Source organism: Tauraco erythrolophus, chromosome 2 (genome assembly GCF_009769465.1).
Source record: "Tauraco erythrolophus isolate bTauEry1 chromosome 2, bTauEry1.pri, whole genome shotgun sequence".
NCBI lineage: Eukaryota > Metazoa > Chordata > Aves > Musophagiformes > Musophagidae > Tauraco > Tauraco erythrolophus.
Genome location: NC_141466.1, coordinates 109,410,856 through 109,430,013, shown reverse-complemented (window position 1 = coordinate 109,430,013; position 19,158 = coordinate 109,410,856). Strand labels below are relative to the sequence as shown.

Genomic DNA, 19,158 nt, shown 5'->3' with positions numbered 1-19,158 from the left:
TTTATGGACCCTAGAAAAATATGTGTGTGTTTAGCATTGCACATGGTGAGTATTTCCTTTGAGATCTTTATTCAGAAGAGTAAGCATGTGCCAATTTAAATAGACTGTGCTTGTCAGGAATTATTGACTCTAAATTTTTTTTTAAAAATTCTGCATCTGTTAAAGTATTATATGAAAATAATTCTTGGGGATGAGGAAATTTTATGCTTTATTTCCTCTTTTAAATAATGTTTATGTAATTATGTCATCCAATTACTTGTATTAACATAACCTTGTACACTTTGTACAGTTTTTCTTCATAGCAGTTGCCATTACAATTTAAACAAAAATATTCTCCTCAGACGAACATCTGTGATATAAAGGCATTTTTAACAGGGAGGAGTTGTTTCTTGCGGAAAAGAATAATTCTCTTGACAACAATTGTTGACCTTTTTTCTCTTTCTTTTTGTTTTGTTTTGTTCATTTAGTCTGGCTAAAATTACATACATATTCATGTATTTTAATAAGAACAAAGCATTACTCTTGGATATTTTCCATAAATTTGTTCTCGTAAGCAATTTGATAAGACATCTACTAAAACTGTAAAGGGGAAGTTCGCAGTCAACCAGTCTGCCTGGTTTAGAAAACTAGAATTTATTAACCCATTTCCCTAAGGCCCAACATTACCTATGAGATGAGAAGAAAGTTGTCACTGTTTTCTGTTTTAGAGTAGGGGCATTTTGTAATCAGAGTATATTGTCTAATTGTTCCAAAATTTATTGTGCTTTATTAAAGTGAAATCAGTTTACCTCGTCGTATTAATTGTGCGTTAACGTTATGGAGAATCAAAAAGGCTGGAAAACACAGAGGAGATTACAATTATGTTTTTTCAACTGGGATTTTCTGCACTAACTCTGATCCACACGTAGCGAGAACTATGAAAGAACAGTTGATATGTAGGCTGACCGTTATGCTTTTGTACAGAAAGCCTCTAGCAGTAGTATCAATAAAGTGGTATCACTAATAAACTTCCCATTAATTGCTCAAGTATTACCGAGATGAGAAGCAGAGGCCACAAACAGGCTAACCCGTCACTCCAGCGTGCCAGGAAGCATGTCAGGTTATGAGGTTAGCAGGATATATGAGCTAATGTATAAATCTTTAACACTGGGCATGAATGAAGTGTTAAACATGTTCAGGAGAATGCTTAACATTCAAAATGAAGAGTTACTTAGTTTATTTCATTTATGTCCACAGAACTTGTTAACTGTACTTGTTATCTCCTTGTGTTTCATTTTCTTTTCCCTTGCTTTACCAAGACGAAACACTGAAAATATGCAGATGTTATGGGAATTGTAAAAGTTTAATCTGGTGTTCTTTTCAGGCTTTAGCTGGTAAAGCCAGATATTATCTTAAGATTGTTATAAATATTTATATACAGGAATATTTCAGTCCTTTTTGTGTTAAGGGAAAAGAAGTGAATATTAGAAGATTCAAAAAATAGTATGTGTTTGTTAATCGTACGATGTTTCACCAAATCTGATACTTTTATGTACTGTAGAGATCTGCCCATGTAATTCAATTGAAGGACTGGAGCCTTCTCTTATAAAATTAAATAATTTAAAAATTTTGTTCCCTATTTTGCTTCTCACTTAACCTTAGCATCTGAACTTCATTAATTTGGGGTTTTTTTTCTGCTCAGTTTCACTTTCTGATTCTCATGTATGCACAATTCTTTGACACTTGTATTCCTGGAATAACAGGGCAAAGGTTATATGATAAAGACAAAGGAAAATACATTTTTAAAACATTTGTTTCAAAATGTTATGTAAATATGCAAATACCTATTTTAAAATGTAAAGGCTTTAACTGAGTTCATAGCATCCCTTCTACCACCTGTGGTGTTCTTAGTGCTCTGGAAAATGTTGGGACAAATGTTTGTACACTCTGATACTTTGTATAAAACATAAATACTTATTTATTGAGAAGAGTTCTGTAGGTGGGACTGTGAGCCTCAGTAAAGGCCATTTATAAAATCTGTTCCTGGCAAGGCCATTTTGAGTGGATCACTCACAAGTTCAACATCAGGTGATTCTTAATCAAACACACACTGGGGATTTAATGTTGCAACACTTCTCATATATGTAAGAATGTATGTGCAAACACAAATAGATTTGCACAATGAGGAGCTATGATAAAGAACCAGTCTCACAGAAATACCCCATCATAATACCTTCATTTCCCTCTGCTTTCAGAAACTTTGCAGACAGATTTTTAATTCTGAACTAAAAATCAGTTTGCTGGTTTTAGCCTCTGAGTAAACATTGGAAATTAATATTGAGGACACATCAATTACATTCCTTAGTACCAGGGGGTGGTGGGTGCAGAAGAAAGTTTCAAATTAATTGTAGCACATTGTAGATGAAAATATTCTGTACTAACGCTCTTGAAGGACTTCCTGAAGCAGCTACTGTCATGACTAGAAATTATAGAACGCTATTTGTAAAGAGTTTGTCTAATTAATGTATCTTTCTGTTGATTATTGAATATAATTTTGTGACTAAACTGTTAGAGATTTTTACAGACTCTACTTTTATCCTTATTGTTAGATACACTACTACCCAAGTTTTGAGAAAGAGAAAAATACTTTCTTCCTGAGTGCTTTTTTCCCCGTCTTCATTGAGCTGCACGCATTGGAATGTTTTTACTTTCCACCTCCAGAAACCATAATGTGTGCAGAAAATGTATCTCCCTTCTTTGTTTCCACCTTTCAACACAATGCTACAAGATAAAACTAATAGGAAGCGATTCCACCACATTGACAGTTCACATTATTCTTTTTATTTTGCTATGTATGCTATGTCTTGATTTGATGCCCATCTAGCCACTTAATTTTTAAGTTTTAGTTTTATTGTTGAACAATCATCACTTTAACCACTGCAAATAGTGAAACAAAAAAACTTGAATCTATTTTTCTTCATTAACTGAGATTTTCGGGCAGGAGCAATGCTGCACAGGAAGATGCTGTGATGTGATATGTCAGTACCTCCCAGACTGAATATATTAACCTAGATCACTGTTTTTTTCCTACCTAAGTGGCAGATAAAGATTCCCCTTTTTAAAATAAGCAACTGCTCAGAGAACTCAGAAAGGGAGTAGAAACCAGGAATCTCAAATTCCTCACAGTCATACAATGTGACCATCTGTACTGTGAACTATAAACCATTGTTGAACTTTACTCTCGTAGCAGGTAGAATTTTAAGAAGAGGAAAGTTAGAGTATGTGGACGGGAAGAGCAAAGTACAGAAACTCCATGTCGTTTGCCAAAACCACTTGAAACTAGTACTATATGATCTTCTTTTATCTTGAAGTTAGAATTATCCTGTAGTTGTACTGCAAGAGTACTCTGGCACCCTAAATGAAACCCTATTGTGTAACTCCTATCAAATCCTGAAAAAAAATTTGAAAACAAAATAACAATACAAAAGACAAAAATGCTCATATTTTGGCTGCAAAAGTAAAGCCAAAATGTAAGAATATCTATCACATTTTCCAAGCCCACATTTTCATATAAAGTGGATGCTTAGGTTTAAAAGTACCTCATTTTTTTTAGCGTCAGGCTGGCATGTGCTCATTAAATTACTTCATGTATTCTAGTTCCCAATATGGTCTTCTGTATAGGTAAAATTGATAAAGTATACTTAAACTATAAATCATGATAAAATACAATGCTCCTAAAAATGTGTTAGCCCCAACCAGAGGCTGATACATAGTGTAAGCTCCTTGAGCTGTTTTCCCATTGTGCCACCTGGTCTAGACTTTGCAGTGCCATAAAATGGCATGCAGAAGGAAGAGGGAGTAAGTTCAGCATTCTGCCGTACCTGTTGAGGAAGCTTGAAGGATGAAGTATGAAATCAACGAGGTTCCACAAATGATTATCTTGCTCTTTAAAAGAATAAAACAAGCAAGGAAGAATTGCATAGTGCTTCACCAACAGAAGTGTTGTGCGTAGTTACTCAACACATAAATATGATGAAAATATGAAATATGAAAGATTGCAGAGATAGTTAGTATTGTTATGGGTGTGCTAAGAGAAGAGACAAAGTCAAAATGGTATTTCCATGAATAGCCTTGGAGAAGTACAAAATTCTGTGAGAACACGTATTTCTGCACTAAGGCAAATTTAGACTCAACTGGTGATATAAAGCCACTGTAACTGGAAAAGTAAGTCCCTCTTACTTCGCCAGATGAGTGCAGTTCGGAAACTAAATTTTGCTCGTCTTACTCTTGTACAGTTCAGCACAGACTAGCTACTCCTTGAAGAAGATGAGAAAGGTTTTGTCCCAAAGGAAAAAAAAAAGAGGATAACAGAAAAGAAAAAAATCCAAACTTAGAGAACATGTGTTAGGGCAAAGAACTTTTACTATTTCACTGAATTGTACATCTGTTTTAAAGCTCTAGTATGATGAGAGCAATCCTTTTGTTTTCTCTGGTTCTGTTCCAGCAAAATGAAATCACTTCCTGTAGATTGAAATCTCAATTCTAAGCAAGCTATTTCTTGGTCTCAGCAGGGACCAATATGATTTTATGGAACTGTTTCAATTCATACTATTAAGAACTTTCCTGTGACTTCTGGATCTCGGATTAATTCCAGAATCCCTTGTCATCCAAGTCACTAAGTGAAATATTGTGAAACTGCACATTACTGTATCTGAAAAGGGTATGGAGATCTTGATTCATGCTACTGGTACTTCACACTCCGATTATTATAACGCATTTCATTTCGATCTTCCCATCTCTCTTGAGAGTCACCAGCAAATGGTCCAGAACTTCAGTTAGACTTCTTTTCTATTAGAGTTGTCACTACCATAGCTCTTGAATTCTTTATAAGCTCCGGTGATGTGATCTAGAATGAAGGCCTGCTTTTGACCTTCAGGCATTGGTATGGCCTTGCTCAAACTTACTTTTTGACCTTTCTGTCTCCTGGCGTTCTGTGCCCTCTCCTTGGATCATCAGCCAAACTGACTTTGCCAGTCTGCGCTTGTCACCTTAAAGTAATGGTTACAAGAGTATTGATGCAGTAATGACTTTACAGCCCAGCAAGCTTCCACTTCATTAAATTGGTTGTAATTTGAACTCTGGAACAAGATCGCATCTTGTGCATCTATATTTAAACAAATTAAAGTAAGAATTGTGGTATTTAGTTATTTAGTTAGTGATAGGTTGCCTTTATTTCTTCTTATACCTTGTCCCAGCACATCGTATGCATAATTAAAAAAATAAGGCATATGCTATTATATGGAAAGGTTATGATGTATAAGCACATTGACATGAAATTTAACAGTGCAATTAGCAAGAGTATTTTCTGTGTTATTCATAAAAGCTTTTGCAGTATTTTACACTGCTTCCTGGTTATTAGTGTGTTAGTAATCCAGGTGATGTGGAGACAAGTGTTATGCGATGGTAACTGTTTCATTTCAGAAACATCAGTGCTTTACGTACTCAGTCTTAGTTCTGCATCACTTTTCCTTCAGTTTACAAATACGCACGTTTTGCTGCAACATAGGCTCTTCCTTACTCCAGAAAAGTGAAGGAAAAGAAGTGGAAGTTTTGTAGCCTGTGTTTAGTGGCCTGATTTCAGTCTCTTTAAAATCAGCATGAGTCTAGCATAATTCTAATGAAGTTCTGGTAGTATAAGACTCAGAAAAGATCAAATTTAGGCGCTGGGAACTGAGTATGTAGAGTGTATCTCTTGCAGAAAAGAAACACATTGTTTTTATAAGTTCTTATGTGAAGTATAAAAGGTATTCTTTGGTAATATTTGAGAGCTAATAATGTGTATTGCATGTTTAATGCAACGGAGTAGCTGTCTTGTTTTTCTTTTTTTTTCTTTTTTCTTTCTTTCTTTCTGCGCATTCACCTCTTCTTGAACAGAAATAAAAGGTTCAAGGCTTGTCAGCATCAGTTTATAGATAGCTGTTTAAAAATAATGAGATATTGGGTATTGTAAGGCTCAGGGCTGTCTTGCCAGACTCATTTATTTCCATTCACCTTTTGTCAGAATTGCAGACAGAAGACATTCAATTAAAACTTGTCACCTGTTGCGTGTGACCTAATTTGTATTTGTGAGTGTCACAGATTAGGATACTTAGCTTCGTAGGGAACCATTGAAAAATGTAAAGCAATGGTAGTACTCTTAAACGTTTTTATGCTACATTTTCTTCATGTAAACATCTTTGTTTATGGACCATTCTTCAATGGAAATCACTTGTGCTAAGAAATAATAGAATTTGTTTTCACAAAATCTCATTTGCATGGGAAAACTAGGTGGATTTCATGCGTATTTTTAATGCATAAATGACAGTGCACAAAAATTCAGCATGTAGATGATTAGTTCATGCAAAGTTAATGTTCCTTTCAAGAGAGGTTGAGTACTGAGCTGTTTAAGTAACACATTTATCAGTTCTTTTATCAAACTGAAAAAAAAACCCACCACCTCTGGGCTTTAACCAAAGAGACTTCTTTTTTCAGTTCCTTTACCAAAATGCAGCCTTCTCATTCCCTCTTCCCAGGAAAAAAAAATGAATTTTCCAAAATGTTACTTACATTTGGTTGTCCAGAAACGTCTTTAATTGTTAAACATGAGCAAAATCTGAAATGAAGCATTAGTTTGAAACACTTGTTTTACAAAAGCAATATTTTTCTCTTTTGATTTTTCAACTTAGAAAAATTCACTACATATTTTAATTGACCCAATACTTTCTTAAAAAAAAACCAAACCCTGTTTGTTAGAGGAACAGATAAATTAACCAACTTATTCATAGTCCTGGAGCAAGTTGGATATTAAAGTAATAAATAGTGTTTTGTCTTTCAGTCTCTTATATGCGCAGGTTCCTGAACTAAATTGTTTTATAGACACCCCTTGAGAACAGCCAATTTCATCCTATATTAGCAAATACTTTTTGGTGTTGACCAAATATAAAGTGGAAGGATGATTTTTAGACTTCCTATGCTACACAAAATAGTGTATTTAATAGTGCAGATAGCTATCAGAAGACAAAACACTAAAGCCTTGTCCTGCTAATTGTTAATTTAACTGTAGATCAGGAAAGCTTTAATGTGAGTCATAGCTTTTATCTCTATAATGACTTAGGACTCTGTTTTCAAAATATTACCTGACTATATGAACATGTATTTTACATCTCTAGCTGAACTTTTACATGCAAGTGGTATTATCCAAATACTTCATAAACTGATTTCAGAAGCTCTCTAGTATCCTTATAATTCAGCACATAAAACAAATATGCAGATCCAGAAGAAAAGGTAGCTCAGATTATCCTTTTTTTTCAGGCTGTGTTACTTTCTGCATGTTTCTACTATATTGAGAGAGATCTTTTATGGTTTAAAGTGGCAGTATTTTTTCCACTATAAATCTTTCAGACTGTAGGGTTAGTGCACTGGCCTCACACTTCTCTAATCTCAAACTGTAGAGATTACTGAATTATCTAAAGAGTTACTAGATGACCATGCATTCTTACTTGTAAATACATCCTGTCTGTGTTCATGATGGAAAAAATCAACTGATTTTCCTGTTCTGTGCGAATAAAGACAAAACCCAGAGTTTATAATATTCACCCAAGCTTACCCAGCAGTCTTACAAATAAGCATAGTATGTTCAAATGAACCGGAACACTCTATCAAGATATTGTCCCAAAGGAGAACCACATCAGAACCTGCCATTAAAATTCTTTTTCTAGTTTTACTGTTGATCTCTATTTTTGCCTCTGCTACTGATGTTCCTCTAAAGCTTGGCAAAATGCAGTTATGTAGGTGTCCATTCTTACTGGTCCCATTGTAAAATTTAAGATAGTATTGGGAATCTTACAGACATCTGTAGAAAAAGGATCGTTACCCAGTTACATATCTCAAAAATTGAGATAGGAATATATTTAGTTTATTATATAGAGTGCTGTGGTAGAGGTGGAGCTTGCCAGAATGGCATCAGTGTAGAATGTGTCTGCTTGCCATAAATCCCTCATGTAGGGAGGATGGAAAGGGAGCGGAATTTGAAATTTCCACAGGTAGTCAAAATTGCAGGTTTGATTCTGATCTCAAACCTGTTCTTTACCGATGTACTGGAAGGAAGAGAGGGAGTTTTGATTTATTCAGATATTGGTGTGTATTTAGGTGAATTAGATTTATTTTTTCCAAAATAAAAATCTATCCCCAATTATAGGTAGTAAGCAATTTCTTATAGGCAGTCCTGGTATTGGTAGGTCTTGATTTGAAGGATTGGGCAAATGCCTTCCAAATTAGCCTGAGGATTTCCTGTGGGTATAGAGCTCTATGGAAAGGACAAGAATGTTTGTGGGACAAGTAGACAAATGAACACTGAAGACTCATAGCCGAGGTAAGAAGGAAGGGATGGAAAACAGGAAGAGAGGTAGATTATAATGAGTACATAGTATACTTTGAACCTGGCTTGGATCTATATGGAAAAATGACACTTAAATAGAATTATCATACTGAGGACCTAGTTGCAAAAAGAACAATACACGAGGGTAAGGGCAATCTTTCATAGTATATAGTGCCAGTCAGGTGGGTACCTGTCCCATAAGGGCTTCAAGGCAGTGTGAGAAAAGGACTACAGAATAAGAATGATAATTTGTGTCTTTTGGTGAGGTAGGAAGAGATGAGGAAATACAGAGAAAATGAGGAGTTCAGGTTTGCCTGTGTTAAGTTTGTTTAGATTTTGAAGTACGTGGTGAGTAGCTCATTTTTTACGTCAGCTCTAGTCTTCAGTTATTTCTGTGCAAGGCTGTGTGGACATTTTCACTTTAGAGTAAGTGCTTAGTATCATTTTGTTGTGTGTTGGTAAGCATTTCTTAGAAAGTCATGCAGAGATTGTGTGAGGAACCAGGAGGTGAATCTTTTTTGTAGAAGCTTGTATAGTAACTGTGAGGCCGTTTCTTTTCCTTAAGGCCAGCTGGAGAAATTCTTATGTTGCAGTAGTATGTGCAATTGCCTTCTTTTAAAGAAGTAGCTATTGTATTGATTTATGTAGTTTCCATCTCTCCATATTTTACAGTTCTAGTCTAATCCTTAACTTCTGAGCTTTGTAAATTATGTCACAATATGTGGCTACCCATCACTCCTGAACAGATGAGCTCGTGAGTTGTACTTGTCCTAAGGTGTAAAGTAGATGTGTTGCACTTGACTGTTGAAATCGTACCGTAACTGATAGCAGGCCTGTTATTTCTGTTTGTACCTCAATGAGACACCATGTGGTCATCCCTGTTTTCTCATTAGGGCTTTTGTTTTTGTTTTTCTGTTGAAGAATTTGAAAGTGAAACTCAATGTTGGAGTATGAAGAGAATCAACTTGCTTGTCTTCAGTGGAGCTTTGTTCAGTGATGTTAATGGAAGTTTTGACCCTAAAAAACTGTCATAATAATTCGTACAGTGCGATTCATTTGTAGATGTGCCATGAGTTTATGTGGATGGGGTGGATATCTTTCTTTTCACTTTATGGTTGAGGACTGAAAGGGTGAGTGAATGGAATTGTTGAAGACTCTGGCAAGCCACATGCCCAGCAGAGTTAAAGCAGAGGTCTACTTAACTTCTCCCTGTATGCTAGCTAGATGCCGCAATACCGTCTTTAATAGCCTCAGTACAGAGTATGTGTTAAATGATAGCAATTACCTCTGTGATCAAGATGTTAAGCCCCTCCCACCCCAAATGAAGATCTTTGTGGACTAAATTGGTTTTCTTTCTTCCCTTTCTTTTTCCAACAAAGGCGGCATCAGCTGTTACTGTCTTGAGAGCAGATAAATACATCTTTATGTAATGAATTCTCTCATACAAGTTATAGCAGTTGCAGGGGAAAATACACACAGGAATGTCTGGATTTCAGTTTGCTACCCACCAAACTCCAACAAGTTTTTATGGAATATCAGATGAGTATACTTACTTAAGTGGTGTCTTGCATTCCGTGTACTTCTGTGAAGACTCCTGAGAAGTAAAATACCACTTAGGGTGCGTTCGATTATCAGAAATTGATTCAAAGATAGCTACTTTGTAATGGTGCTAGGAGCCAGGAAAGCTTAGGAGCTAAAATGATGGTAAACTCTGTATCAGTTTTAATGAAAGTGCTGTAAACCTCTAATTTATATTCTGTTGGTATTATGGTATAAAATTCACGTTAGAATTGGAATTAGTTCTATTACAGATTTAAGTAATTTTAATGTGTGTAATACTGTTATTCCTCAGTTATTTAAAATTATTTTTTTCTTTTTAAAAAAGAAAGTAGCTATGTTTATAGTTATAGCTATGTAAAATAGGTGAGTACATAGATCTATGTGTAATTCTGCTATTGTGACATTCACCTGTATTTACTTCCATTGAGTATGTGAATGGCTTGAATGTGTATCTTGGCATATGCAAAGGAGGTAAAAAAAATGTTCATCTTGGTAGATTTATATTATTTTAATTTAAACTTCAGTTCCATTACTTTTTGATTAAACATAATTCTATCTGATGCTATCTATCTTTTATCACTATGAAATCTGCTCCCAAGCAGAAAGAAGGATGGCATCTGAATTATGCAGAAATCATTTGCTATCTATTTTTCTTCAAATGCTGGGCAGTCTTTTTCATAATCCCACCAATATCGCATGTAGCTTGTTCTAATCCTCTGCCTATTTCTGAATATTCAACTGTCAAAGCATGGTCTTCTGCTATTTTTTTTTTTATGGCAGTGTATTATCCTAGATGTCATTTGCTTCAGGTGTAGCTCAAACTCCCAGTTCAAGGATGGGGAACACTGAGTTATCATTAGCTCTGAAAACCTTTTGACTATCAATTTTTGAAGTGTTGTTGTAGTTCATGCATATTAAGTATAACTTTAAAAACAAACAAAAAATAACCATATTTTGTTGATGGAATCACCATGAATTTTATAAGATAGCTTAGACCACAAATAAGTCACAAGTTTGGTAGTGAAATAGGTAAATACCATACATAAGATTTCATTTATAATTTTACACTGACCTGTTTGGGTATGTGGTTGATTGGTTTTATTATTTATATAATGTGATTAAAAAAATATACTTGGTAACATGCAGTGAGAAATATACTTCTTGAGTTTGAGGAAGTGAAATACAGAGTCTTCTGCAGTAAACCAAACAGAATTCAGCTTTAAATACAGGTGATCACTACCCACTTTTCTGGTGAGCAAATATTGAGCACTGTTGTGTACAATTCACTGCATTATAGTTACAGACACTGCTTGTGGCCTTAAGCCAAGTATCTCCTGTGTTGCTGACCTCTGTAGATACCAACAGTCCGTCTGGGTGACTGAGAACCGTCCTTTGGTCAGCTAGTGAGTGTTCTGGTGTGTTAGTTTCATGCCAGCTCAGAGAGTAGCAGATAGAATAGGAAAAGAAAAAGAGCAAGAAATATAAAAGAAGAAGAAACAAAAACAAACCTGCAAGAGTTGGCCTTGGATTTCTGGCTATTTGGCAAAATGGCTTTTCTTCAAAACCCAGTCAATCCTCTTTGGTTTTTGAGGATAAAAGAGGGCTAACAGATGTTTCCTGGTAACGAGACTGTACTTCCCATGCAGGTTGATGTGCAGCACATAGACTATGTGCTGTCTTTTTCTTTCTGTGCACATAAACTGTAACTTCTTTGGTGGTGGCTTCTCTGCAGTCCAGAAGCCATTTCTGGAGGTATTTCCTGCGAGGGAGAGAGCAGGGAGATGAGAAGTAGTAGAGTAGGGCACAGTAACTGCAATAGAAAAGATAAATAGAGGGAGGAGAGCTAAAATAGACAATGAAAAGTGAGAAAGTGAGATGCACTTTATTACATCGCTCACAGGAATCATTGATACGTAGTGTGTCCTTGCATTCTTGTCTAGTTAAATCCATGTCATCAGGGACAAATTTTGCACTTGGTATTACTTGCCCTGTTGCCCTGTGAATGTGCTGAGTTTTGAAACTTCAGTGTTATGTTACTGCTCGGTTATAAGGACATTCGTCCTGGTTGTCTGGAAATCTGCCCAGGTGACTCAGAAGGAAATAAAAACATTTCATTTTTTTGTAGGACCTACCATCTTTCCCCCCCCCTCCTTTTTTCACTTTGTCTATGAGAGCAGTCGTAGCTTGTTTCAGGAAGGTAAACTGCTGTATATCCATACAAAACAGTTAGCAGAATGCTTTACTGAAGCAATGAACAATTTGGAGATAGAACAGAAATGTTAGTTCATCACTGATGACATCTAAATGAACACCCATGCAATTTCTTTTAAACCCTCAGGAACCTTTTCGGGTCTTTAAGCGCCATGTATGTTCTTATTTTACTAAAGTACTTACTTTGTATCCTCTGATGACATTAATCCATGTTAAATAAAAGCACTGGTTTTGACTATCTAAACTGTGTACAACACCCATTGTTTCTGAAGTTCTAATTCTGTGTCCTTCTCTACTCATAATGTTAGCCTTGTATATCCATGGTGTTTATTACAGCTTTGAACTTATGCTTCTGGCAAAGACGACTTAAGATCAGAGTCTTTCAAATAGAAACTAAACTTGTTAGCTGTTTTTAATAATATGTAAAAATGAACAAATGGTTTTAAACGAACAGGAAATTATGTTGTATATTTAGTCTTGCATGTGTGAAAGTCTAAACAGCTTGCAAATACTTGCAGTGCTGCTTTCCCCTGGTTTCTAAAATTAATCTTTTGAAATAAACATGTATTTTGAATAAATATTGGAAGGCAGGAGATAGGAGATTGTTACCCGAGAGGCATCTTCATAATAAATTTAATGACATGTTTACTTATTTTTCCCAATGTAGGTGTCCGCCTAGACAGAGTACGTGGAGGTCGCCAGAAGTACAAGCGCAGAATAGATGCAGAGAATAGCCCATACCTGAACCCTCAGCTAGTTCAGCCAGCAAAAAAGCCATGTGAGTACACCAGATATATAAAATTTCTCTTTGAATACAAGATATTGACTCCTAGCCCTTTTTGCCATGCTTCTGACTGGGACAGGGATTTGGTCAGAAGATATTACCATGAACACTATATCCATTTAGCTGTTAACATATTTTGCTTTAAGTATGCTCATCTTTCTCAAGTGGAGTTGAACAAAGAATATTTTACAGGTGGAAGTGTATAAAAGCATGGTTTATGCAGTGCAAATTTTACATTTACAGGTTATCTTTATTTTCAGTGGTACATAAAATGGTTCATACTGTGATCATTAGTTCATTGAAGCTTCTAGTTTCAGATTTCACAAGAAAGTGATTTTTGTAGTTTTCACTAACTAAATGAGTTTGACTGCTCAACCTCCCAATGAAAATACATTAAGAGCCTCATTAATTTATACCTATAGATTAATACACTACCTAGCATTAGATTAAAACAGCAATATGCCACACTAATAGCAAGCATAGATTGGTAGTTTGGGCTCTAGTACCTTTATGGATATTTTTGCTTTGTTTTTTTACGTTTTAATAATGTCCTTGATTGTATCTTGCCAGGCTGAATATGAGAGAGAGAGAGAGAGTGAGCTGATCATCTCATTGCTAAAATACAAGTTCCATCCTCTTTGCGATTAACTAAAAATAGTTAGGGGTTTTGCTTTGCAGCTTATATAAACTCAAGCAGCGACTGTACTAATTCCATGAAGTAAATTTAATAGCATTATAGCTGTAGTGCTAGAGGCTAGTGTATTACCCTGCAAAGGCGCACACGCTGTATCAAGTGTTGTAAACTCTTCCGAATTCAAATGAGAATGCATGTGTCCAGTTGCTCCTGCCGAGAAGGTTAATTTGCTCCTAAAATAGAGAAGTAAGCGAGAGAAATAAGGAGGGCAAACTCCTCCTTGTCTCCTGTTTCCTCTGCCCCTATTCCTCTGACAACACACGTGTCAGTTTTAGGCTCTTGAAAATACTGCCTGTACAGAAAATGAAATTTATTTCCATTCGCGTTCCCCAGTAGGGGACAGTGCTGTGTACAATACGTTTGAGCATATGGGGATCTGGAGAGCAAATAAACAGTCTTTGAACTGTAAGTGAAAGGGCATTTTAGCTGTGTCAAAGAAAAAACAGCCAGTTTTACATAAAATTAAGGCTTAAGTGAACATATGGCATAGTTTCCTTTTGCCTTTCCAAAAAACATTATGCTGATTATATTCCTTCAATTGTCCAATCTGGCATCTTCTACTCAGCCTCCATAAGCTGTCCCACCGTTCTGTAAATACAATCTAGGGCTGCACTAAGCAGATTTTGCACATTATAATAAAAACTTTCTGATAATACAATAAAATTTAATAAACTCTAATGCTTAATTTCATTAGAGGTTTAGTTTTCCTGGGTGCACAGATTGTCAGTTTTTCATTTACTTGATATTGTCATGGAGTAGAAATGTTGATAGCCTAGCATGCAAAAAAAGCCAAGACCAAACAGGGGAAAAAAAAGAAAAATCCAACCCCAAAGCCCCTAGCCCTTTAATATGAGCAGAGGTTAACGCTGTTGTACTGAAACACAAGAATCTCTATGTAAACCCAAGATTACTGCAAAGTAGTGCATTACATTACCTTTAAGACGATAACTACACCGATTTCTGTAAGCTCCATTTGTCTGAGATAAACTAACCTCCTTACAAATCATTACTCATTATCTAAGTGCCTCCATTTTCCTTAGCTTGTCCAATTACAAACATTTTTGTAACAAACGTTTATAAAACTCAATTTTCAAATCCTGTCAGATAAGTGTCAAGACTTGAAACAGTTGAATCGGTTTTGTGCGGAAGTAGCCTGGGAGATTTTCTGGACCCTGACTGATAGTTTGTGCATAACAAAGGCACAGGAATGAAAATTGGGTTCTATTGATTCTAATTAGGGAAACATTAAATAAGATTTACCTAGAAACAGTGCTCATGGCTATTCAATTTCCTGAGTGATGGAGCTTTCTGAGTACATTCAAAATTTTCCTATGGTTTGTACTACTGCACGTTTCAATACAGGTAGCTTTTTCCCTCTATAGGGAAAGAACAGGTGTTTGGAGGATCTTTCCTACACCTGCTTCTGGTCTCTATTGTATTTTCCAGCTTCACCATGGAATCTAATGGCCTGCCTGTAGATCTTTGTGATTGCAAAATTAAAAAGAATTTGCGATTTTGCAGATTCTGAGTCAAAATATACAATATTCTTGAATCAGCTACAAAAAGCCATTGGTGAGGAGCCCGATAAAAAAAAATGAAAGCAGTTCTTCGGCTGTTTCTTCTGTTTGCAGGGAAAAAAAAAACAGAACTTGGGGATGCGAGTGCTTCTTCATTCATTTATCACTGGTTAAAAACCCACAAAATTGAAGCCCTCAGCTACGCGTGTTTTGATATGAAGAAACTCTAGTTTCTTTATCCAACTTTTGAATACGTGTAAAAATATTGGTATTTGGGAAGAAGTAATGTATTTTTTCACACTTAAAAAGATTATGTCTTCTGTGTGAAATTAAGCAGGATATGAAAAGACTGTTTAAAAATAAAAAAAAATAATGTGCAAAGGCTATTTGCCAATATAAGTAAAAACTACCATCTGTCATCTTTAAATAAGAATAGAATTCCTCATTAATCAGTTTGATAATCAGTAGAATATTGAGATCAAGAATTACTCAGTTGGCATGGTTCCTGTAGTTCATATAAAGCATTAATATATCCCTTTGTAATAAAACATGCTTGATGTGATGGTTTCCAGTTGGCTCTTGCACTTATTTTATGAAGGGCTAACATATATCACAACTTCTGACACACAAATTTGGAATAAGGCGAAAATTGTAGAGACAGTAGATCAGAATCGAGGAGTCTGTGTCGCAAAAGAGCAGTAAAGTATCAGAAATCTGAATCAAGTGAGTATTTTACGGATATCTGTCATGGGCTGGTAGGGAGCCTCTCTGACACTCCTGGACAAGTCACATCCCTGTCAGCTTCCATTGCAGCTCCCCCACAGGAGGACAGCATGGTCCATCCTGTGACTTACATGCAGAAGGGGAAAATAATACTGATTCTTGCAGCTTTCTCTGCAGGCAGAAAATGCTTCACACCTTCATGCAGTGGAAACCCATTTACATCAAGCTCCATAACTCTTTAGCCTAATGAAGGGAACGCATTCATGTAAATTCACTGAGGGGTACTATTTGGGCTTAAAATTTTGGTGGTGCATTTGAGGTAACAAGATGTACCTACCATGACTGATAAAATGTCAATATATTGGGAAGTATAGCAATGTGTCCTGTATTAGGGGGCTTAATGAATTAGTCCTTTTCCCATTTTCAGGTTCTGCCTTCTCAGAGTAACAAATCAGACTTCCATATATAGAGATATTTCCATTGTGCCTCCACATGGATATAATGCTTATTTTATGTTTATCCTACTTCTAGAAGATAGACTAGCAAAACTGTGTTGTAAGTCTTCCAAGCTCTTCTACTCTTTTTTTTTTTTCCTCTTTCCTTATAACTTAATTGGTTATTCCAAATAGATTTCACAGGTCATCTGGATGAAAAAGTAAATATTAAGCCCATGAATGAAAACGGTATATAGATAAAAATAACCAGTGTGTGAATATGATAAAGTATCATTCTTTGCACAAAACCAGTTTTCTGAGATAGAGTCTGCATCTATTGATACTTTCCTTAGTTTTGCACTCTTTATTCTCATTGATTTTAGTAGCTATTCCTGACTGGAAATGAGAGAAGATCATTAGTCTATTTTTGTGCTGAGAGAAGCTAATTTTATACATGATTCTAAATTTTTGTGTTTCACTGAAAAGCAAATATAAGACAGCACCCTGCTATTCTCACAGCATAGGCCCCCAGGCATACAGATTCATTCTTAACATTTCAACAGGCAGGATATCCATAAGGTAAGATATACGGGATAATAAGTACTGTTGAAACAGTTTCAACAGCAACGTCTAAAATAAAGAATTGGAGTTGAAATTTCTGTCAGAAGTTACAGATTTCAGTGACTGACTAATTGCTTATGTGGTATTTAACTCGCTCAAAAAATACACCTGCCTTTGAGAACAAGGAGGGTTGCAGGTAATTGGAGGAAAGCACAACTTTTCCTTTTGGACAGTCCAAAATACATTATAATGCATGAATATTTTTGTACAAAGTTTGTATTCCAATATTGGGAGGTGACCGTGTGTTTCTACATTCCATTAACTTTACTGTCTTAAGAACATACATGTCTAGCTTGATACACGTTGTTGATGGATCGGATTTGTTTTTGCTATAACCGCTTGTAGAAGCCAGTGGAGTTACAATAAGGTTTAATTAAGTCCAGTATCTTAAAACAATTTTTTTTTGCACTTTGAAACGTGAGTCATCTGTTTGAAAAGTTGAATGATGCTACTGGTGATCTTGTACTGCTCTGGACCATTTTTACAGATAACAAGATTGTCTCTCATTTGCTGGTGGCTGAACCAGAGAAGATCTATGCTATGCCTGACCCCACTGTTCCAGACAGTGACATCAAAGCACTTACCACTCTTTGTGACCTGGCAGACAGAGAACTGGTGGTGATCATTGGATGGGCTAAGCATATTCCAGGTACATGCAGTATTTATTGCAAATAAATGACATACAGAAATCATCACATGGGTTATTCTGTTCTGGTAAAAAAATATGATTTGTTTTCTCACTGCAATGCGTAAAGTTTTCTTAAGGCTCCACATTATTCACGCAGGACATAGGTTAGATGGTAATATATCTTAGATTGGAAATAGCATTATTGTTGCGATGAGTGTTACTATGTTAATAAGTTTTACCTGCTGCTCACTGAATGATTTTTTTTTCATGTATTACTTTTATGAAGATAAACTTACCTTGAAATCCAGAGCATTAGGCTGGTATGAAGAGTAGTGTAAGTCCTCTCCTCTGTACTCATCTGATTCAGTGGCATTTGAATTAAGTCTGATTCCTCTATTATGTAAATGCAGCATTATTTCATACTGACTACAGGAGGTGCAAAAATACAGTTATATTTTGGCATGGCACAGAGGAATTGTGCTTTTTACTGAATGAACTAGTGTGAGAGCTGAATTGTACCAGCGGCTCAGTAGAAAGAACTGAATTGTACTGAAAGGTCTCTTCTTACAGCTTAGTATTTCCTTGGTCTACATGAAATGGACTGCGGTCTACATCACGTAAATGTGTTCATATTATAAAAGCTGACTGGCTTTCTTGTTAGCAAGAAAGGTGAGGGTCATCAAAAGCAGTTTCTCAGAAGATTAGTGATTTCTTCAGGTAACATTTCAAGTAGGCTTTATTTCCTCCCAGTGCTGAGATGTTTGTGCTTGCTCTGTGGGCTAGCAGACAAACTTCTAGAGAGTCTCCAGGGTTCCCAGTCTGTCACCTTTCACAGATGGTAAAGTCACACAGAAAAGATCAGCTTTTTTTTCTTGTTTCTTAAGGTATTTTTCTAGTCCAGGAGGTAAGAGCATGTTGGTGCGTTTTCATCAGCTCGCTAGTTTTCTAATTTTGATGGTGGAGCCTTACTGAGAGTAAGACTGGATAACCTTTAATTCCTCTGAGTAATACATCATCCTTATTTTGGATGTGATTTTGGGATACCTTAATAGTAGAATAAATAATCCAATCAATTGTTTGTTTATAAAAGTTAAATATATTTCATTTCTACTATCAAAAGAAATTGCAAAGAAATAGAAAGAAAGAGTCTTCCTGGATTTTTTTCCCTTGTGCTAACTAGCACAAGGCCTCGGTTCTTCTCGGTTCTTATCTTTGATAAATATAATCACTAACAAAGAATAATAAGAAAATAATTTGTACATTTATGGAGCGTTCTTTTACTTCAGATGAGAACCTACAGACTCTGAAATAGTCAGTAAGCGACACAGTTGAAATTTAGTCGTTCTCTGTGCCACAAATGGTGTATAAACAAGCTTTTGTATCACAAGCAATGTTTTTCTGGTACAGTTAACTTATTTCTGTCTCCTTAAACTAGTTTGTCTTTATGCTTTGAATGCTACAGTAATTTCTTTAATCAAATTGATGGAAGTCCCTTTCCCAGCCCACACTGAAACCAATTTATTGGTCATGATACGCCAGCTATGTTGCTAACAGTCGTAACGAACTGTCAGGCAATATCGCAGTGAAGCTA

The 19,158-nt window shown here is 35.8% G+C and overlaps 1 protein-coding gene across 2 annotated transcripts in view; it reads left to right on the top strand.

Moving 5' to 3' along the window:
- The window catches only part of ESRRG (estrogen related receptor gamma), a 375,092-nt gene that overhangs the window by 311,704 nt on the left and 44,230 nt on the right, over nucleotides 1–19,158 (top strand). For both annotated transcript variants that reach the window (XM_086629453.1, XM_086629463.1), the window contains 2 exons: nucleotides 12,834–12,944; nucleotides 17,427–17,588. In XM_086629453.1, coding sequence (XP_086485579.1) covers nucleotides 12,834–12,944; nucleotides 17,427–17,588 — 273 coding nt within the window. The remainder of the gene's footprint in view (nucleotides 1–12,833; nucleotides 12,945–17,426; nucleotides 17,589–19,158) is intronic.